This window comes from Lytechinus variegatus, chromosome 2, assembly GCF_018143015.1.
Source record: "Lytechinus variegatus isolate NC3 chromosome 2, Lvar_3.0, whole genome shotgun sequence".
Lineage (NCBI taxonomy): Eukaryota > Metazoa > Echinodermata > Echinoidea > Temnopleuroida > Toxopneustidae > Lytechinus > Lytechinus variegatus.
The window spans coordinates 72,652,458-72,673,816 of record NC_054741.1 but is presented as its reverse complement, the minus strand read 5'-3'; the positions used below and the strand labels follow the sequence as shown (position 1 = coordinate 72,673,816).

Genomic DNA, 21,359 nt, shown 5'->3' with positions numbered 1-21,359 from the left:
TAAAGCCTGCATTTTTTCCTAAAATGTAGTTTTATTTACATGTAATGTCATTTATTTCAGTAGAGAGAAGATAATACATGTTAAATTGATACCTATTCTTTTCTTGTGTCTTGATTAGTGTTTTAACTTGTATAATACAGCATATTTCAGAAACTTATACTAAATATTTATATTGAATTTTCTGTTATAAGATTTATTTAGGCCTACTGTTAAAATGTGAAAATTGTGTACCCCTTTTGTATGGAATTATACATACAAGGAATTGGAAATGTATGTTATTTCATTTGTGATTGACTCTAGTAGAGTGGTACATTTTAATTGAACAGATGTTTACATGTATTTTCATTGAGTTTGCTTCTGTGTGCATACATGTAGGTTTACTATGGAATAAATCTTGATGTCAGTATACATGTATAAAAAAAATCTTCCGATGCACATGTAAGCCCTACATAATTACACAGTGGTCATATGATAATCATAATATTGATTTAAAAAAAAAGATTTTCCAAGCGTACATGTACATGCATAAAAAATCGTCAGACTTGTTGTATCAATAACTCGTATGTAAATAAAATAAAAGTATTTGTAATTATTGTACAGTATACATGCACATGTTACACAAAGAGTGGTCATTTAATTGTATCAATAGGCAAGAAAAAAAAATTTAATGTTTTTTTTCTTTTTGTTACATATGATAAGACTTAAACTAAAAATGAGGTGGGTTATGGGCCTCAAAATATGGGGAGTAAAAAAAAATCTGATACTTGTGATGACAGCATGTACATGTATATATGCCTGACCATCATGCATGCAGTTCTTGTAATATATTTAGTAAAGTGCCATTTGGCCCTTTTACATGTACCTTCAGGGGCCTACATGTAGATATATGATATGACCATGCTAATGAACAAAGTTGGCAATGTAAATTTTACATACCATAATGAGTTTTCCTCTATATCCAAGTCCATATCTGCAGCTTATGTGTCCCCCCCCCCCGAAGGTCATTTGCTTAGAACATTAGATTACTCTGGGCTTTATTTGTTCTAAGATGTAGGGTTAAGGTTGCAGTGGGGTTAAATGTTCATTATAAATGCTTAAATTGTAAGACTTACAGGAGTTACAACTTCTTCCTGTGCAACTTAACATACCTTTATTTCCAGGTATGTAATTCAATATATTCTGGTGACTTACAGTTGGAAAATCTGAGTCATTATGATTGTTGACTCATACCTTCCATGGGAAGTGTGCTATATCTTGATTTTCACACAGTTGCGTAAATGGTGCTCAGTCAAGTTTAACTGTTCCCCAGAACAGTTTCTTTTATATTTTTCATTATGCTCTGTACATGTACATTCCAGTTTGATATTGTGTGTTTTTGTTTCACCTTTCAATGGTGTGCAAGATGTTTATACTTTGTCAACGAGATTTATGAGGAACTAGAGGAACAAAATTAAAGTTCAGGAAAAATTTGTGCAGGGCCTGCATCTACATGTAGGCCTACTGTACATCGAATATCGGTCCGTCAAGATTACATGTTCACAATCTATACAATGCATTATATTTAGAATTTTTACCAGATTCCTTAAAAAAAAATCAGTTTACATTTTTTGGATACCTGTATTTCAACCACAGAGTAGACCTGTATACTAATACATGTACATGCATGTTTAATACTGGATATTGGTTTACATGTAATTGCACACCTGTGTATTTTACAGTACATGTACATCAGTTTCTTGGTGTATTATATTGCATGGTTCACTGAGAATTGAAGTTTTGTGCCGATTGCTAATAGAGAAAAGACACACCCCCTTTCATGCCCCCTCATTGTTTACATGTACTCTCTGTTATGGGAGTTATGTACTTACATAATGAATAGTGTGCTCATAATACAGACCCTGAAATAGACAATCCCTGCCTAGATGGCATACCAGTGAGTTGAAATTATCCCATACTACAGGCCATTTTATGACAGCAGTTGGGTTGATTGCACCTGTGCTATACATATATTTATGAAATTTATTCATTTCATTTATTCATTCATTTATTTATTCATGAAATACATGAAATTTCTTTCAAGAGAATTGTTTCCCAGGAAGAAATTGGCACAGGTCATTGTTGCATTTTTCATTTTAAAAAAGTAGAAAACATGGTAACATGCACGTGCAAAATGTATGTACACATATACATGTATTTACAAGTGCTGTAATCATGAATAGTCTTGATGAATGGGATTCTGATACTTTTTCAATATTAAACCTTTTGATACTTTTGTAATATTGGATCTTTCAATACTTTTTTTTACATACATGTATCTGAAACTTGCCATGTCTGCATAAATTGCTCTGAAGGTTCTGTTTTGTTGTCACATGTAGGCACACAAGCGTGCATGATACCTAAATGAACTTTGTTCGACAGAATATTGACTGTCATTCTCTTTATCAAATTTTTCCATATCTACAGATTGGAGCTGTTTTCAAGTTCTGTGCTCCTTTCCTTTGGTCAGGGCGGTCGTCCAATAAGCGAGCTGTATTTTCAGAAGATCGGATTCCCATAGAAGTAGGTCAGTTCACCAAGTTCATAAACATCACCTCTACTCACTGCTGACCGAGCCTTCTGTGGAGTTGTGTGCATTGAACTAGGCATGTACTAAGCACGTGATACGAAGGGGACTGTATGGGGATGGTGCAGGGATTGACTATTGACTGCTGTGCGATGAAATAGTATGACTATTGACTGCGGTGCATTGAGATAAGACGGTTACAAAATCACAACTCAATATAGTAAACAGTCAGCACATGGACCTCTGATCGACAGTGTAGTGTTATATCAGACAGGAAGTTTGATTCTAGAAACCCCGTTGGGATTGGATGTTTGGAGTTCATGTGAGGTCATAATTCATTTCAGCATGGAATTGGAAATACCTGGATAATACCCAGGACCAGTTTGAGAATAATTTCAGTGGATTCACCCTTGTACTTGGAGCAGTGTTCATTTGTTTTCAATGAATTTCTTTGTCATGAGAGTGTCGCTTCTCAGATTGTTGAGCTGACTTGGATTCTTTGGAATAGATTTGATCCATAATGATGTTAACATTATATCTTCATGATCTTGCCAGGCATGAAATTTTATTTTCTTGGTGATTTTTATACATCCCTGGACAATTGCCTTTATTGAATTACTATATCAATATTAAGGTGCTGATGCTTTCATTTAATACAAGTTGGACTGTTCCAATGATCAAACTGTATTGGAATAGTTATTATTGTCTGTTGTAGTCGTGTCAATTTTGATCTATTGATCAAATCCAAACTTTAATGCAAGGACTAGGGCCAGTGAGGAAATCATTAAAAGGATTATATTGTAGTAATACAGTGGCTGGTATAATCCAGTTACTATTCTTTGTGTCGCTTCGATGATGACTATAGAGGGCAGTATTGATAATCAGGACGAGACCGACTTTGGCATCGAGTATGACGACGCTTTCTCCAGCAAGTACATAGCCAAGCATATCCTGGGAAGGTAAGTGGAAGATAAATTTGTGTCCATTTCATTTTTTTTTGTGGGTAGCTCTAGGGGAAAATAATGTTAATTTTTTGCCATGATGTATGTAGTTTCACTGTGTTGTGCTGTGCTGTAGCATCTGGCAGAGCTCATTTGAAAAAAATGTTTTTAGTAATAATTAAATATTTTTGTATAGCACACAATAGGCCTACTTGAGCAAAATTGCATGTCTCTAAAGTGTTTTAAACAAGTAGAGATGGAGTAGAGAGCACTGAGGTCCTATTCATTTACAAAATGCTAAACAGAGGAATTATTTACTGGGAAATATATTACTATTTTGGGCAGGGTCCATGAGGCCGAGTGTAACATAACGTTTGTATAGATATCAAAAGTTTTTCTGAGCACTACTAAGCCTAACCATCATTTCAAATTGAAATATATCCACTCTTGAAATCACTGTACAGTGTACATGTAGTCCTTTTTAACCATGTTCAAGACGACTGCATTTGCATGTAGGGTGCATCTTTTGGGCATGTTTTGAAACAGGAAGCAAGGTTTGTTAGATTTATAGGCTGCAGAAAGTAATTTTGAGCTACAATCCTTTATGGGAAGAGCCCTCTATTTCATAATAGGTACATGTAAACAATTGACAAAAGAATTGACTTTGTGCATTTACATATGTTTGTATTCTACAACATATGTCTGTTCATGTAGAATACAGGACAAGACCATACTTCAACCCCCACTCCCCAAAAATGTATTAAACTTATTATCGTGATGGAAAGTGTTCAGACTTCAAATGTAACTTGTGCAGTTTGCCCAAGTTTTGTTTGCAAAAAATTGTATATCTGATAGAGATCTTCCCTCAAAGGCCTTTAATGTATTTGTTAAAACACCCAAGTTCATGCGGTCCTTTTCAAGACTTACAGTGTAAAATGTAAAACATACATGTATATTGCATGTACATGTATGTGGGTCAAGTTATGGTTATATATATTTTTTTCCAGATGATCAGATCCCAAATCAGTTGTCATACAAATATTCTGAGTTAAAATGATGGAGTGCCTATCATTTGAGATGTACATTGTAGGAAAATACATGTACGAATGTACTTATAGGCTTTGTTGTAGGCCTATATTTACCTGAATAGTTGTGATTAGACTGATACTAGATGTATGTACAATACATTGAAGAGTACATGTATGTACATGTATGTGTAGAACATTCTTACCCACATACATCAGAGAACAAAAGTCTCTATGTACCGTACTCCTACATACTTGTCTACGCCCTAAATGTATGGTGATGAGTGAAAAGTAAGCTGCCTTCAGCCCTTTGAATTGAATTTGCACATGATCGGCGGTCCAGGCTTTATGTGCGCACATTCTAACATTTCATGTGCATGTACTTTGTACCATCCACTATTGTATAGAGGCCTAGTATGTTTGATATGCAACAAATAGTCATGAACTTTTCCAACTGACAGTGACAGGCAACTGTATTACACGTGATTGCCAAGTCACATGCTTGATATGATTGGATTCGGTTTGACAAAGGGCAATGGGGTGACGTTTGTGGATCCTAGACAGGGTCTTCACCTCCTGCAAATTTTTTATTCTTTTTAATTTGCATCAATTATGGACTTTTGTTTTGTTTGGGACTCTGGTGTAAATGTTTGATGAATGTTATTTTCATAGATGAGGTACATTGTATGTGTACAGTACTACATGTACATGTACCCCCCCCCCCCCTTTGTCAGTTGACATATTTTGTAGTTCACATAGGGCCTACATGTAGGCGATTTATATTTTGCTTTTGCACACACACACAAAAAACCCAATGTACATTTACAATGTATAATGTATATTCATGTCCCAATAAATAATTTGCAAATACACATGTATAATTTATTTTCAAACAAGTGATTTCTTTCAATTTTCAATACACTATTGTCTGATTTTCTGCATCCCCCACATATGGTTTGGTTTTTGCCGTGATAGAAGCAAATTTTCTCAGCTGTCTCTGTCTTAAAAAGTCATTTTTGTACTTGTAATATAAACCTGTTTTTGGACACTTTCCACAAAAATTGAATAATTTACTTTGAATCAGTAAATAATATTCATGAACTGAGGGAAAATATGAATAGTCTGAAATGAAGACTGTTCAGTGGGTGCATTGAAAGGACATTTCTGCTGGCAAGCAGCCCAAAGTGCTGGGTGTGTTATGAAAGCTAGGATGTCCTTTTCCCCTTTGAGAAAAATATGTACATGTAAACAACTGAAAAGCATAGCACATACATGTATATGGCATGTACTACACTGTAAGCCTAACTGTAACCTGTAATCATGAACTTCTGTTATATGCAAATAAGATGAGCAATTGTTTGATTTTTAATGATTTAAAGGGAAATGTAATTTATTTTGTTAAAAACATATTTGAATTAATAAGGCCCACATGTACCGATATATAGTGAATTTTATAATTTGGAGTGGACGATGATCTCTGTTGACATACTCCTCTTTTCTACTTCTACATAAGAGGGAGAGTAGGGTAAATAAGGCCACCTTTTTAATAATTCCAATTACATCTTTTTAATGTAAAGCAGTAGAAACATGATGAGATGTCTATTACTATATTATCCAGAGTAGCTCAACATTATCTATGAGAAATGTGAAAACTAATCAGCCTGATTTGCATATTAATGAGCCAGAAATATTTCTGTCAGGTGGCCTTATTAGCCCCACCAAAATGGGGCAAATGAGGCCGCCTGATAGTAAAAAAGTTTAGTCAGGTTGATACAATCACTAAACATTTACTAGCAACAGTATTATTAAAGGTCAAGTCCACCCCAGCAAAATGTTGATTTGAATAGATAGAGAAAAATCAAACTACATGTAGCATAACACTGAAAATTTCATCAAAATAAAATGTAAAATAAGAAAGTTATGGCATTTTAAAGTTTCGCTTATTTTTCACAACTCAGTGACATGCAAATGACTCAGTCCATGATGTCCATCACTCACTATTTCTTTGTTTTTTATTGTTTGAATTAGACAATATTTCATTTTTGACAGGTTTGACCATAGGGACCGACTTCACTGAATCATATAGGTAAACAATGCTAATTCCACATGTTCAGGGAGGAATTAATCACTGTTTCACTTGACAATGAGGAGAAAATTTATAGAATTATTTATATTTCATATAATAAAAATAAAATACAAAAGAAATAGTGAGTGGAGGACATCATCAGTCTCCTCATTTGCATATCAACCAGGATGTGCATATACATGTAACTGTTTTGTGAAATTAAGCGAAACTTTAAAATGTCATAACTTTCTTATTTTACATCAGATTTTGATGAAATTTTCAGTGTTCTGCTATTTGGATTTTACTCTTTTTATTCAAATCAATTTTTTGGGTGGACTTGTCATTTAACATTTAGTTATTTACCAAAACACCCTTATTTTAGGATTAGATTCATTTCCTATCCAATATTATGGGGAAAAGAATCTTGGATTGTGTTTCAACTGTCATACATGTAGTTATATTATTGTGTATCTATATGTTTTATTGGTAGGGGACACATACATACATGTATTATAGGCCTGTAATCTGGTTTTGTGCTCCTCCTGACCATGTGCACTGGGCTGTGAGACTTTCTTGCAAAATCTGTGCCAAGGAACTGTCTCAAATACTGCACAAACAGTAGTCCATTTGACCCTATCATTGTAAGGCAGTGAGCTAAAAACTATTAAAGGCAGCTTTATTTACCCCACTCTTCCCTACATGTACCTGATACATGTACATGTATCTCTTCACTTTTACTTTCCATAAATCCCCCAGCAACCCTTTAGTAGTGACAAGTTTCCCATTGCCAATATCTTGTCATGTACTGTACAATCATTGATATGCTCTTATCACATATTTAGCTTTATTAATGAATTATTCATGTACATGCACCTCCTTGGGTGTAACAAGTTTATCTTGGAGGGATCTAAAATTGTTCTTACAAAGTTATAGACCTTGTATCTCTTTGTTGTCAGTGGTGAATATCTGCACTGGTGCTAAATAGTTAGTGAACCCCACCAAAAAAAACAAACATAAATGTATTTGTGTTCAAATTCAGCCATTGTTTTTAGATATTTAATTGTGATGCCAGGTGATGAAATTACAATTTGTATATAGGCTCGCCGAACATTGTGTTTAACACTCGGCATGAAGGAGTGCATTTTCTGGTGGGGTTCACTTTAACTTTTTACCACCAATGTATGTAGTTATGAAGTTACTTTTTTATATAAACTGGCATATGAAATCATGCAATTGAATTATTCAATAATCTCCATGGTCCTACATGTACATGTAGCATACATGTAGCTTGTGCAATTGAAAGTATTATTTTAATTTTTTTCAGGGGAGTAAGCAGCACAGTTCGGCTCTGCTGTGACCGCATCACCAATGAGGAATATGCGGTTAAGATCATTGACATCACCGGCCAGAACCATGGGGGTGACAATCGAGCGGAGGCCATCCAGGAGGAGTATCGTAACGAGGTCTCGGTCTTGAATAAGCTGATTGAGGGAGGACATCCCAATATCAGTAAGTAAATATACACTATTTTTAATGCATAATTTAAAAAGTGTTTTCTTCAGTCAAGAGTTCAGAAATTTTTCTTGATGCTTATTCCTTTTAATTTCTGTTTTCCTTTGTTTGATTTTATATTCTGTTGTTTGATTTTATCTTCTGTTGTTTGATTTTATCTTTTGTTTATTCTTTTTGTTTATTCTACGACATGTAGGCTTATGCTTTTGAGAAAGTTCTGCAAGTTGGAAAGTTTCAAGCAGGTTAATACATGCTCTTGATTCTATTATTCTTCAAGCTCCATGTATTTTTTCCCATTTGTCAGGATAAGACCATACTGTAAATATGATAAGAATTGTAATGTAATAATGAAAGTGAAAAAAAGGGGAACAAATGAAGCTGTATGATTAATGGTCACTTGATTGTAAATGATTGCCAAGATTTTTGCATAGTATGAGTATGGCAAAGAAATAAATACATGGACTGCTATACATGTACATGTATTTCCTGTTTAACTCAATTCATCTCGAGTGTAACAAATCTAGTTGGGAGTTTTGGTATGGACATAATGATCTAATTTTGAACTGAACACACTTTGACCATGACCAGATGCAAGTCTCTACGGCCTGTGGCGAGAGGATATATACATGTACAAATGCACAGATATTATTGTGAATTTGTACTATTGAAAATAGTCAGCTCTTTGTAGTGCAAATATGGTCAATCAATAGCAACGGTCAGTGCTGCTTTGTTATTTGGTTCTCTGTCCACTGACCTGCCTCTGACACACCCACAGATGCTAGTCTAGTGGCACAGACCTTGAATTGATAATTTAGTTGAATATTTTGAGTAAAGTCGTTAGTTTGGTATTTAGTGTTTGATAATTATGATAAGCAATTATTGACATTTTAGCAGGCGTTTCACAAAATACTTATATGATGCTGAACTGTAGATAGAACTGTGACAAATCAGACCGTTGCCTCGCTGGCATTTTCACCAAGTGTGTATGCTCACAGACTACACCGAATGAGAAGCTGGTTGGAGGGCAAACATGTCCTTGCATAAGCATGTCTTATGCAAGGGGCCTGATAATGGGGTCAGACTGAAGTCACGTGTAGCGAGGCATGGTTTCCAGTGGACATTACGAGTGTTTGTCTGGACATGGACAGGTCTAGGTCTATGGGCTGGACAGGTCTCTCAGTGATGTGGCATGGAGTGACTGAATAATAGTCACATCAAGGTCTGTTCATGGATATACCAGTAGCCTTATCTCCTTGCTTAGGACATCATGGGAGTAGGACCATGGGATCTCTAGAGTTTTGAGGATCAAGCCTAGATATGATCATGATGGTGGATTATATCTTGAAAATTGGGAATCAGAAATCAGCATAAAGAGCTAACCCTTACAATGTTTCTAGATGTGTTTTGAGTCTCCATTGGTTCAGTGTATCATACTCCTTTCCAAGGAATGTCATCTTAGAATAGACCCGAAAAGACAGCACTGCAGCATGTGTCATCAACATTTATCAGGATATGTCACTTCTTCGTGGAATTGGATTTATCATGGGTTCATCATGGCAAACAGAAGTGGAATGGAACATTAAATATTAAAATTTATGTTGAGGATTGATGAAATGCTACACATGTATGGAATGTGTAGCCAGGCATTTGTGATCTTATCAGAAAGATAATGCTGCTGATTTTGACCAGTTTCCAGAAAAGGCTTGGACAATAAATCCCATAGATTAATCTTTTCCCCTTTTAATAGAGATTTGGTGAATGATGCTGCCTGCAGTTCATGATGCAGTCCTTTCTCTCATTATCAGGATGATATTAAATGATGAAAGGTACTTCTAGCGCTGTGAAATGTGTGCCTTGTTGCAAGTCAAGATATTAATTTGTGATTTCAGAGCTATCTCTGTACCATTGTATCTACGTGCAAGAATGATCGAATGAACAAAAAAACCCCAGAAAATCACTTACATTGACTACCTTGTCTCTTCAGCTTTCATTAGTTCTGGAATTCTGGATCACCCATGACAATCATTCTGACATTTGATTCTCCTCCAGATGTGGTGCTTCCCATATTGGTCTTGATATTTCAAAAACATTCCATCCATCATCAGTATTACATACATTAGGAACAACTCGCGTCAATACTCATTCCATTCAGTATGGAAGAAGCTGCTTTACTCAGGAGAGAAATGCTCCTTTCTATACTGCATTCGTCCATGCCAAAGTACATGTACAGAAGAAAAAAGTGCCAAGCAACTGTGCCAAAAGCAGCTGATGCAATGATATGCTATCATCTTCATAAGAAATATGCAGAAAAAGAAGATCATCAAAACTTAGGTATAAAAAATAATTAAAAAAAAGCATTATTAGTTAAAATACATTACTACATTAATACTTGATTTTCTTTCAGGGACAATTTTCTTGTTTTTTGACAAATTGTAAACTGTCTTAATTCTGTCTTTAATATTTAATAGGATTTCTGAATTTAAACTACATGTAATTCAATTTAAACTTCATATAGTTTTGTGGATAGAGAGCCTTGACCCTATGTTGGTATTATGAACAATTAAACTCAAATCTATATGAAAGAAATGATCGTACAATACATCACTTTGCTTGTTCCTCAGTGTAAAGATCGACCTGAAAACTTAAAAAAAAAGCATTTTAATGTTTGATCTGAAAACTTCTAACAAGAGCCTTGTTCTGTACATGTTCATTTATGCAACAGATTTTGAATGTTTGGGGTATTTGAGGTATCATAGTTCAGGTTAAAATAGGTTATGGTATCATAATAGTTGTTAATAAGCTAATTTTTTATGTTTTTCTTTAACAATTGATAAAGCTATAATTGCTTGTACTTTAAGAAATTTTTACATTTTGTTATTAAATGAAAATTAGAATTTTATTAAAGAATATCGGTATGTGCTACATATATTTAATTATATATTTTTTTCCTTCTCTTTTCAGTTAACCTTATTGACTTTATTGAGTCTCCAACCTACTTCTTCCTAGTATTTGAACTGTAAGTTTTGAATCTATATTATTTTCACAAAAATAATTTATATGTATGTTTAAGTGCTATATTTTCAAACATGGATGAGAAAGTATCATTGCTTTGCTCTTTAAACTTACCCAATTTATTATACATGTATGTACTTTTTTTTTTTCATCCCCCTCCTGTGAGTACATTTGATTTATAATGATAGTCAAAACAATTTTTAATTTCTGTTTTTATATGGAACTCAGCAGGACAGAATGGTCAGATCATTGCTGGTATAAAGTCAAGCTGGTATATAACCAATAACATACACTGTAGGAAACATTTTATGTCAAATTAATTTAGTTTAGCAGCTGACCTCGTATATGAAAAAAATTTCTCTCAGATCTTTCATTCAAAGTAGAGACAATGGTAGCGTGGGGATTCGAACCCACATCCTAATGGTCACAAGTCAAATGCTCTAAGTCTAACCACTAGATCACACTACTCATTTCACAAGATTTTTTATAATCTCGCAAATAAACATGTAATCTGCTTTTGTTTAGTGTAATGACTAGAAATTCCTTGCTGTTCTCTTCTCACAGATGTCACTCAGGGGAATTATTTGACTATTTGACAGCTGTTATAACCCTGTCTGAGAAGAAGACTAGGTGAGTTACTATGTCTTCAAAGTTCAAATCACCGAACCAGGTTGGCCAAAAAATACTTTTCAAACAATCATTTTGTGATGAGTAGCCTGTCACAATCCTCTACAAATTGCTTGCAATAAGCAGCAATGACAAATCATATCTTACTACTTCCTGGGGGGTGTTTCACAAAGATTTAAGTATGACTTAAAGTCGCACTTACATGTAAATGTCTAGTTGCGCGCAGTATAAAAGGCATGACAGCATGGGTCAGATCATGCCAAGAAGACGCACACTACTGCGTATTGATCAATAAGATTGTGCGTTGCATATCATGTACGCGTCGACATTTAAGTGCGACCTAAGTCATACTTAAATCTTTGTGAAACACCCCCCAGGTCATAAAAAATACATATTAAGCTAAAATATGTACATCTAAATGGTACAAACAGAGACTCCAGCACTCCCCCTTTTGGCGGGAGATCTCCCGCCAAGGCCCTGTTCTCCCGCTTAAGATGAATTTTCTTCCCCTTAAAATGATTTCTCTCTTTCCCAAACACCTTTTTAAAAACTGGAATTAAATTTTCATATCCAAGCCGATTTCAAGGTAAGTAGAGCGTCAAAGCCTGTTCGCAATCTCGTTGATTTAGCGGGCGCGAGTTATCTAGATAGCATCATCCCTCCTCGGCTCTTCTACGTTGCATATACCAAAGAATTGAGAACATGACATGAATTGATGACTATATATCATAAAGTAAAAAGTGAGGAAATCCTTTCATTTTGGTTGGAATACCATGTGAAATAATTAGAGAAGCAGTAAAATTGCTGATAACCAACTTTAATCAATCTTACTCCAGAGATCATCATCAGGGGCCATTTCATAAAGGATTTGCAACTGTTGTAACTTTGCCATTATCATGATTATAGCAGCTACCATGGAAACCTTGATTCTGATTGGCTGCTGGGCCCTAGTCTGCTGGGCAAACCCTTCACTCGAAACAAGGGTCTGAATGTGCAGCCTACTCATGCCTAGCAAGTTTTGTATGTGCTAGTCTTTGCGTGGAGGCACACTAGTTGATCAAAGTTCCAATGAGGGTCTGTGCCTGCAGACTAGCTGGGCCCTGTTACTATGGTAGTTGCCATTGTGGCAAAGTTATGTGCAAGTCCTTAAAAACAGGCCCCAGATGAGACAAGATGGATACAGAAATGTCAAGTTAAGGTGATATAGTAATTAATATGTTTTTACTGATTGATATGAATAAAGATATTGCAAACATGTATGGTTTTGTAGATGCTTATAAATTTCATACGCATGCATTAATAATGATATATGAAAAAATTGATAAAGCCAAAATATATGATTTGATTCATTGAATTGTTATTTATTTAGAGCCATCATATATTGAAAATAAGCCTGAGATAGCACGGGAGAGCATCTAGGACCCTAGAGCGACACCCCGGCCGCAAGGGACTTCGCGCTTGTGATGTGCGCTTCGCGCAAATTAAGCTTAAGTCTCCAGTTTGCTTGGGGATCCAGGCGAGAGAATCTCCAGATCAGAAGGTGCTTGGGGTTGGAGTCTCTGTACAAACCTGAAACTCTAAATTAATAACAATGATGTAATGTTTTGAACTTTCATGGATGGTTCTATTTATATTGGTCACTGCATCAATTTATACATAATTTTAATGACAAAATAGATTCAGATAGTTTTCACATCTACATTTATTTGGCATCCCATTTGACATAATTTCATCTTTGGAAAATTAAGAATAATTGCAAAAAATTGTGCAGCTTTAAAAAGTTTTGGTGTAATCAAGAAGAACATTGGTTTAAACCTCACAATATGCAGGAGTATTTTATACCCTTAATCTATTTAAGAATAGAAGTAAATTTGTTTTCCTGAAAATCCCTTTTTATTTCGTAATAACAAATACCTGTTTTTCCTATACCATGTTTTTGATTTGATAAGGACTTGGACTCCTAAATGTAAATGCAAAATGAGGATACAAAATATGTTTACAAGATGTAAAATATTAAATCTGAGATTCAAGCATGTTTTATATTAGATTACAGTTTCTTTTTTGTAACATCCCTCTTTTGGATGGGCTTTTAATTTTTCCCTGTTTCTTTCAATTTGTGATTAACCAGGGCTATTATGAGGAGTGTTATCAGTGCAGTAGCTTACATTCATAGTCATAACGTTGTACATAGAGATTTAAAGGTAAGCAATTTCATATTGTTTATTGTATTAGTATTATACATGTACTTGTAGTTCCTAAGTTCTAAGTTCTGCATTTTCACATTAAACTCTCAAACAACTAAGTAAAAATGTGATGAAATTACCCAGCATGATGACTAACTGTATTTTGCTGTAATTTTCTTTTGATAGTACTTGAAACTAGTTCTACATATGGTACATCATTTTTGGACAAAACTTTTAATAAAAAAAAGAAGAAAATTGTGATTCTAATCTGTTCCTGCTGAACACCTCGAGCTATGTGAATTACATGTATGTTGAAACAAGTTCCAGAATTACCAACATTTAAACTCACTGCACTAGTGGATACATTTTTAAAATTTAGTTGAAAGTATAGCAGACTTGCATTGTGAAAAAAAATTGTTCTCTCGTTTTTCATAAATTTTAGTGGATGTCATGTTTTAAGAGCAATAAAAGTGCAGATATTGTGAAAATTTAGACAATACACTATGTAGCCATTAAATTTAAGCCAATAATCTATCTGGTTTTTTTTAGCCTGAAAACATCCTATTAGATGCTGATTTGAAGGTGAAAATTTCTGATTTTGGAATGGCAGCTGAACTCACAGAAGGAGTCTACCTCCGAGGCGAGTACCATATTTTATTATAATTTAGATTCTGAGGGTGTTATGTCAATGAGAATTTCTTTGATTTGTAATAAGTAAAAGAATGTGATTTAAAAATCAGCTTGAATACTGTAAGAAACTTGTGTTGGTAGATGTTTGACTTGTGTATAAAAGTAATAAGGGATTTTCACAATTGGTCATTGCTTAACTACTATTTACTTAAAATTGATTATACTTATAAGCATCTTTCACAAAAAAATTGTATTCAGTCCTTGTAAAGTATAGAGTTAAAACTCCAACTTATTTTTTTTTTGTTTTTACCTCGAATAGAGGAGGTTACACAATATATCACATTCAGATCAATAGTCAGTCACTAGATCATAAAACATGTAACAATTGTCACAGTAATAAAAATCATATCTAAGTTTCTTTAAGTTCCCTTTATACATGAATGTTAACAAGCGAAATTCATATTTATTGTTGCTGATTTTCTGTATATTTTGTGATACAATGATAATCTACAATGACTTTTAAACAGAGCTATGCAGTTGTCTTTAGAACATGTGGTAATGAAGTGTGTGCTTTAGAAAATATTGCTTTAATACAGAGGTATTAATAAAAGCTGCAATAAAGTAACAATCTGTAACTACTTATTTTAACAGAACTATGTGGTACTCCAGGGTACATGGCTCCAGAAATGTTAAAGTGCAGTATGGGATTAGAGAACATCTCAAGCTACGGACAGAAGATTGATCTTTGGGCATGTGGGGTCATCATGTACACATTGTAAGTTATCAGATGAACCATGAGCAAGTTTAGTATATTCCTAACTACACTAACTATACAGGGCCTGCGTTGGGGGGGGGGGCGGCTCTGTACAAAAACGTAAAAATTAACATGATTTTGAATTTTTTACATGGTCATCCCCCCCCTCTACTTTTGGCTCAGACCCCTCATTTGAAAACTGTTCCGCGGCCCCTGCTATATATATGTACATTTTTAGATGAATGGATATTGATAATAAAATATACAGGTTACAGGGCTAGCGTATTTCACTTGATCAGGGTATGAATATGTCCTTTCATTATTGAAAATTTTCATTCTTTAGAGTCAACAATTAGGTGGATTTGGTATTATAAAGTATATCTTGATACAACTATTCTTTAATAGTGATGATGAAAGCTATGTGTATGGCCTCTTGTATACAGCTCATATCCCTGGCATTTTAATTGCTGCCAGTAAAAGTATGCCTTTCATATGACCATGCTTACATAGTTTATGTTGACATTGACTTCACTTTGTAGTCTCATTATGACGGGAGTGTACATTTCGCAAATTATGTGACAAAGGCAAAATTGGAAAATCTAATTCAACAAATGACTGAAAGAATGTTACATTTCCCCGATGAGAGCCCAGGGGCCCATCTTACAATGAAACGCAATTATGGAAGGCCAGACTCATCAACATATAAAATTAATGTTCGTTCAAAAAAAATATTATGAAAGACCATTATTCATATATTCACTGTTTTCTTGACAATTCAGGATGCTTCTCTTTGTTTTGAAAGGACAATGAGCAAATTTCCTAGAGAAAAAATTATGACATTGATGGATTTCCATAGACTTGAGATTGATTGGATCAATCCTTACTCTTTTTAAGACAGGGCTCTGATATTACACTTGGTACTAAGTGTAGATCACTGGTTTACATTAAAGCCAGCTAAGGTCATGGATTCAAATTCTGGTCAGGGCTGTGTGATTTCTTTTTCAATGAGTAAAATAAGTTAATAGTATTAGCTGCAATGCATTCCCATTGAAGATCACACTGATCGTGTGAACAACACACAAAGTTTGTCACTCTATAGCAACATTAATAACAATGTTTGGCACGTGAGAATAAGATAATACTTGTAATTGGGGCTTGAATACAGACTTGACTAATAGAGGAAGTGGTTTGTATTTCCTCTGGTTTAGAGAAGACAATGACAAGTCATCTGATAGCTTTATGATCATCATTTTAGGGATTGAAATAGAAATAGATTTAGAATATTTTGTTGGTTGTCCTAGGAGATCTAGGTGGTATATTTAGTTGAACTTTAACAGAAAATGATAGATTCTCATGTTTAACAGGTTTTTGACTGTACAAAGAAAACAAAATGAAAATAAAGTTATTTGTTCCTTGAATGGAATTTTAATTCAGGCAAAATCAAGTTCATGATTGTTGTTTTTATTAAAGTATCACTTGTCATGAAAGGGGGAGGGGATTTCAAACCAGAAGTTCATGTTCATTTCAAATTTTGTATATGAAAGTAGATTAAAGATAGATCATTTGTAATTGAGACAGGAATGAATACAGTGTCGAACATGAAGATGGACATATAGTTCAAGTTCATTTCAAGTTCAAGAATTGACCTTGTGTGTTGTTCAATAGATAGGAAATAACATCAGACAATTGACAGCATGCAGGATATTGTGGTTAAAGACTATTGGTAGATGATATCACATTAAATTTGATAATAGATGCAGTGACTCAAAATATAAAACTTGTTAATCGTTGGGAAATTCATAGAGGACGTGCAAAGATATAATCAAATTATCCAATGCATTCAGAGATGCTAGATGTACATGTAGAAAATTATACCACGTAAATACATGAACATATTAGATGAAGATATAAACATTGAGAGTTTTTTTTTTATAAATTCTTTAAGAGGAGGATCAAGGTTTTTGGGGTGGGGGGTGGTAATTTTTTTTTAAGTACATCTATGCTGGTGTCGGGCAGGTGTGTGTGGGGGGGGGGAGGTATGGGGTAGTTGGTACTAGAAAGACATGTTCAATACTTCAATTTTCATGAAATAGACAAATGTGCTTCCTTTCCCCCATGTCAACTTATCCCCATTCCATTTTTTCCCTCTCTGATCTGTTATATCATTGACTTTGAAAAATACAGTGAAACAGACTGTTCTGATTTGTGGTTTCATCTGGTCTTTTTTCTCTGAAGAATTAGAGGTTGTAGAATGTTTGAGGAACTATTCACATTTCCTTCAAAAAGTTTTCTCCAGACCGTAACATCCTTTTACTCGAGTCTTTTGTTAATTGGGGAAAATCCCTGCAGGGTTTTACGTGAGTTTTATCTGGAATGGGGGGGGTTAGGGGCCTTGGACCCCCCATAAAAGAAATCACAATCAAGAAGATAAAAGGAGAAAAAGAAAGAAAAAGGTGGAATATTAAATTTTTTCTGAATATTATATTAACACCCTTTTTCACAAAGTTAGATTTTTGTATTGTATAGGCACAAATTTCCCTCGTACACTATGTAAAGAATTGCTATTTCTGGCTCCCTCAATTGTGGCTCATTATGCTTATCATTCCAAAATGACTGAATAATAGGATATTACTCTGATTAGTTGTCTCCAAAATAACCATTCACCTTTTTCTCTTTAATCATGATTTGATCACCTTCGTATTTAGTCACAAGCCTGTATACCAGGAACCTTTAGTGTTCGTTTTATTTCCTGAATACCTTGGTCAAATGACGCAGAGTATACCATAAAGGATATGTCATGCCAGTTAGGGTATTATATAAAGCCTTACCTTAGATTGATTCCCACAATTAATAGATCGAAAGCAAAACCGATTAATTGTCTCAAGAAGGTGTCATATTTGTCTGTTGGAAACGATAGCATGGTTAGGAATATTTGTACAGGTAATGTACCATGTGTACATAAGAATATTGTCAATCGATAAAATACTATTTGCTTTTATAGGCAGAAATAGACCAACTAGATGAGGTTTGTACGGGTTAGAGGGTTAATATGATGAGATTATTGAATCTGCACATGTGAGTCATGTTTAATTTTTTGTCCTGACTGTTTTTTTTTTTGTTTTTTTACAAAAAGGTCACATTATAATAGAATGATAGAAGCAAATGATAATGATATTCAAAATGTGCTTGAAAAAACAACTTTCGTAATGACTGCGGCTGACTGGCAGCTCTGATGAAAATCTCAAAACTAATGAGGCATTGATAGATGGGATACTCTGATAACAATATCAGCTAGAGAGCAATTCAAGATAAATTATTGATTTTCAGGGATTCAAAAGTAGGAGTATGCTATCATTAACACACACAATGTTGATTATTTATGTAAGTGGAAATATGATGTAATAATGTTGCAGTATGACATTAATAGTGTTTGTTTTTGTTCAGACTTGTAGGTAGACCACCGTTCTGGCATCGGAAAAAGATGCTTATGTTACGAGCAATCATGGAAGGTAGATACCGCTTTGGTAGTCCAGAATGGGATGATATATCAGACACTCCTAAAGACCTTGTAAGTTTGTATTTAATTGATTTTCAGTATTCTATCTTCATTTCAGTTTTCATGTCTCCATTTTTTACACCTCATTCTCCTCCACCATCTTGCCTTCCTATCTCTCTTTTTTTCTTGTTATGTTTGTAGTTGTGTTGTAAGGTATTTAAAAAATGGATGTAACTAATAAATGCTAGAAATCTTTTAGTCCATTTTGGAAAAAAGGATGTAAATAGAATAAAATATCTAAAGTTCTGTAAATTCAATAAGATAAAAGTTTTATTGATCCGTTCACTTTTTGTATGATTTTTTTTTTCAACAGTTCAACTGAACATGTTCCTCTTCAAATGAATCGATTAATCCTGTAGTAGTACATTTATGTGGTTCATCAGCAGTTGAAAAAGAATATAGATGAAAAATATCACTTGTATTTAAAAAGAAATATTTAAAAAAAGCATTATAGTTAGTTTTATACTGCCTCTTATAGAGGACATTCGGGTCAAATATCAGTCTATTTGGGGGTCATAAGAATTTAGGGCCATTTGTATTTTTGTAAATTTCAGAATGAAACCAAGTCACATTATGTTATAAAAAAATTCAATGACTAGTAATTTCACTAAGGAATTTCTCAATGACAGAATTGTATGTTTTTTTTCCTTTCCAGATATCTAAGTTATTAGTAGTAGATCCTAAGTTAAGACTATCCGCTGAGGAAGCATTGGAACATCCCTTCTTCCAGCAAACAGAGGTGCCTACAGAAACAACATTCAATGCAAGAAGGAAGTTTAAGGTATGAACGTTTTATGATTTTTGAAAAAATGTCATAAATTTTGGTTGGATTGTGATCTTATTAGAAAGCACTATTGATTGATTGAACTGTATTTTTTTTGAAGAACTTATTGTATAGAACATGAAATAAATTATGAGAATGCATCACACTGAAGGATATACTGAAGTATTAAGAGAGTATTATGTACAGATGAATGGAACCAAGCATTACAAAGCTAAAGTGCAGCTTCCTGCACCAAAATGTTTGGCAGATGTTGTGTAAAATGGGGGGAAAAATGTGATTTAAAAGTAATTTATGAAGAACCATAAAGAAAAATGATGCGTACTTAAAAGTGAGTCTTCACTTTGTGAAAATGAATTTGACAAATAGTTATCGGTGCTGTGCCATAATAAATGTGACTTTCTGTAGTCTTTGTATGAAGACATTGTAGTCCTTTTAAAATGTGATCCTAGGTTTTCTTCAAATTGAAAGCTTGATATTTTCATTTTCCTACAGGCTGCATGTCTAGTAGTGTATGGTGTTGTCAGATTGCGTCACTACTTGGGTCAGCGTATTGTCTCACCGCACACTATCCAGGAAAACCCATATGGCATCAAAGCAATCCGCAAGGCCTTGGATGGTTGCGCCTTCAACATCTATCGCCATTGGGTCAAGAAGGGCCAGGGTCAGGACAGGGCAGCTCTCTTTGCAAACAGCCCTAAAATGGACATAAAGAACATGACCACTTCTCTAAGTAGTAGCCAGCAGACCACGCCTACTATAAGTAGATCTTCATCGTTGACTGGCATCATCACATGATGATGGGGATCATCACGCCAGCTTGTTATTGGACAAGGGTTGGCGGTCGTTAATCAAGTATTTTAGGTGATATAGTATGATTATCAGCTCTTCACTGTAGGTGTATTCAAGCTGCTCTGCTCTCCATATTTTGCTTGACTGCTGTGGGGTGTGGACTGTCAAAATGGATTTAACTTCTTTCAACTGGTTGCAACTGGTTTTTGTAGCCTCAACATCTGTTGCACCATAAATGCAGTGTATTAACAACACCCATCTTTCTTCTCATATTTTGTCTTGAATTCTACAATGGAGACTAGTATTTAGGTTATTATTTTTAGTTTGTGTTTATCTGCTTGAAACCGCATCGACCTAAACTAGGTTCACCTGGCTTCAGGTAGCTTCATCTTTCATCATATACCAGTACCTTATACTTACTAAATGCATGGTTGTTTTTCTTTGTTGTTCTCTCTACATACTATGTATGGTTATACCATCACCACTATTCAGGCCAATAAAACAATTAGTTTGAATCCACTAAGAAAACCTCCAAACTTACCTTTGGACTTTTCAAAATTCCGAAGAATTGCCAGTCTGTATCAGACTCTATATAAGAATATTAGTACTTTTTATCAGTGAATGTGAGATATCTGTTTTCATCAAATGGATATTTTTCGGATGATTTTTTTAATTTCTATTTTAATGCCCTATATGTTTAATGCCCTATCTGTTTGATTTACAGCATACTCTGAGCTTATTTAATGCACTAAAAATACTAAGAATGTTATTTAATCATTTGACTTTTTATTTCTTGCCAAATTAAGAAGAAAACAATAGGAGTCTCTTTTTCTATCCACCTATTGAAAGTGAAAATATTCAGAATCAGTTAAACATACCTGAAATGAATCTTATATTAATGTTGAGGCAGTGTATAGT

General features: G+C 34.3%; 1 protein-coding gene across 2 annotated transcripts in view; it reads left to right on the top strand.

The window, feature by feature from the left end:
- LOC121408938 (phosphorylase b kinase gamma catalytic chain, skeletal muscle/heart isoform-like) overlaps positions 1-21,340 on the top strand; it is a 31,308-nt gene extending 9,968 nt beyond the window's left edge. Inside the window, exons 2-11 of one of the 2 annotated variants that reach the window (XM_041600662.1) lie at positions 2,464-3,522; positions 7,919-8,103; positions 11,068-11,122; positions 11,683-11,748; positions 13,874-13,946; positions 14,478-14,568; positions 15,210-15,333; positions 18,757-18,880; positions 19,524-19,649; positions 20,145-21,340. In XM_041600662.1, the coding sequence (XP_041456596.1) occupies positions 3,416-3,522; positions 7,919-8,103; positions 11,068-11,122; positions 11,683-11,748; positions 13,874-13,946; positions 14,478-14,568; positions 15,210-15,333; positions 18,757-18,880; positions 19,524-19,649; positions 20,145-20,447 (1,254 nt within the window). In that variant the 5' untranslated portion in view covers positions 2,464-3,415 and the 3' untranslated portion in view covers positions 20,448-21,340. Of the gene's footprint in view, positions 1-2,463; positions 3,523-7,918; positions 8,104-9,370; positions 10,438-11,067; positions 11,123-11,682; positions 11,749-13,873; positions 13,947-14,477; positions 14,569-15,209; positions 15,334-18,756; positions 18,881-19,523; positions 19,650-20,144 lie in introns of those variants that run through there. The other variant, XM_041600663.1, reaches the window with a different exon arrangement.
- The last annotated feature ends 19 nt before the right edge of the window (positions 21,341-21,359 follow it).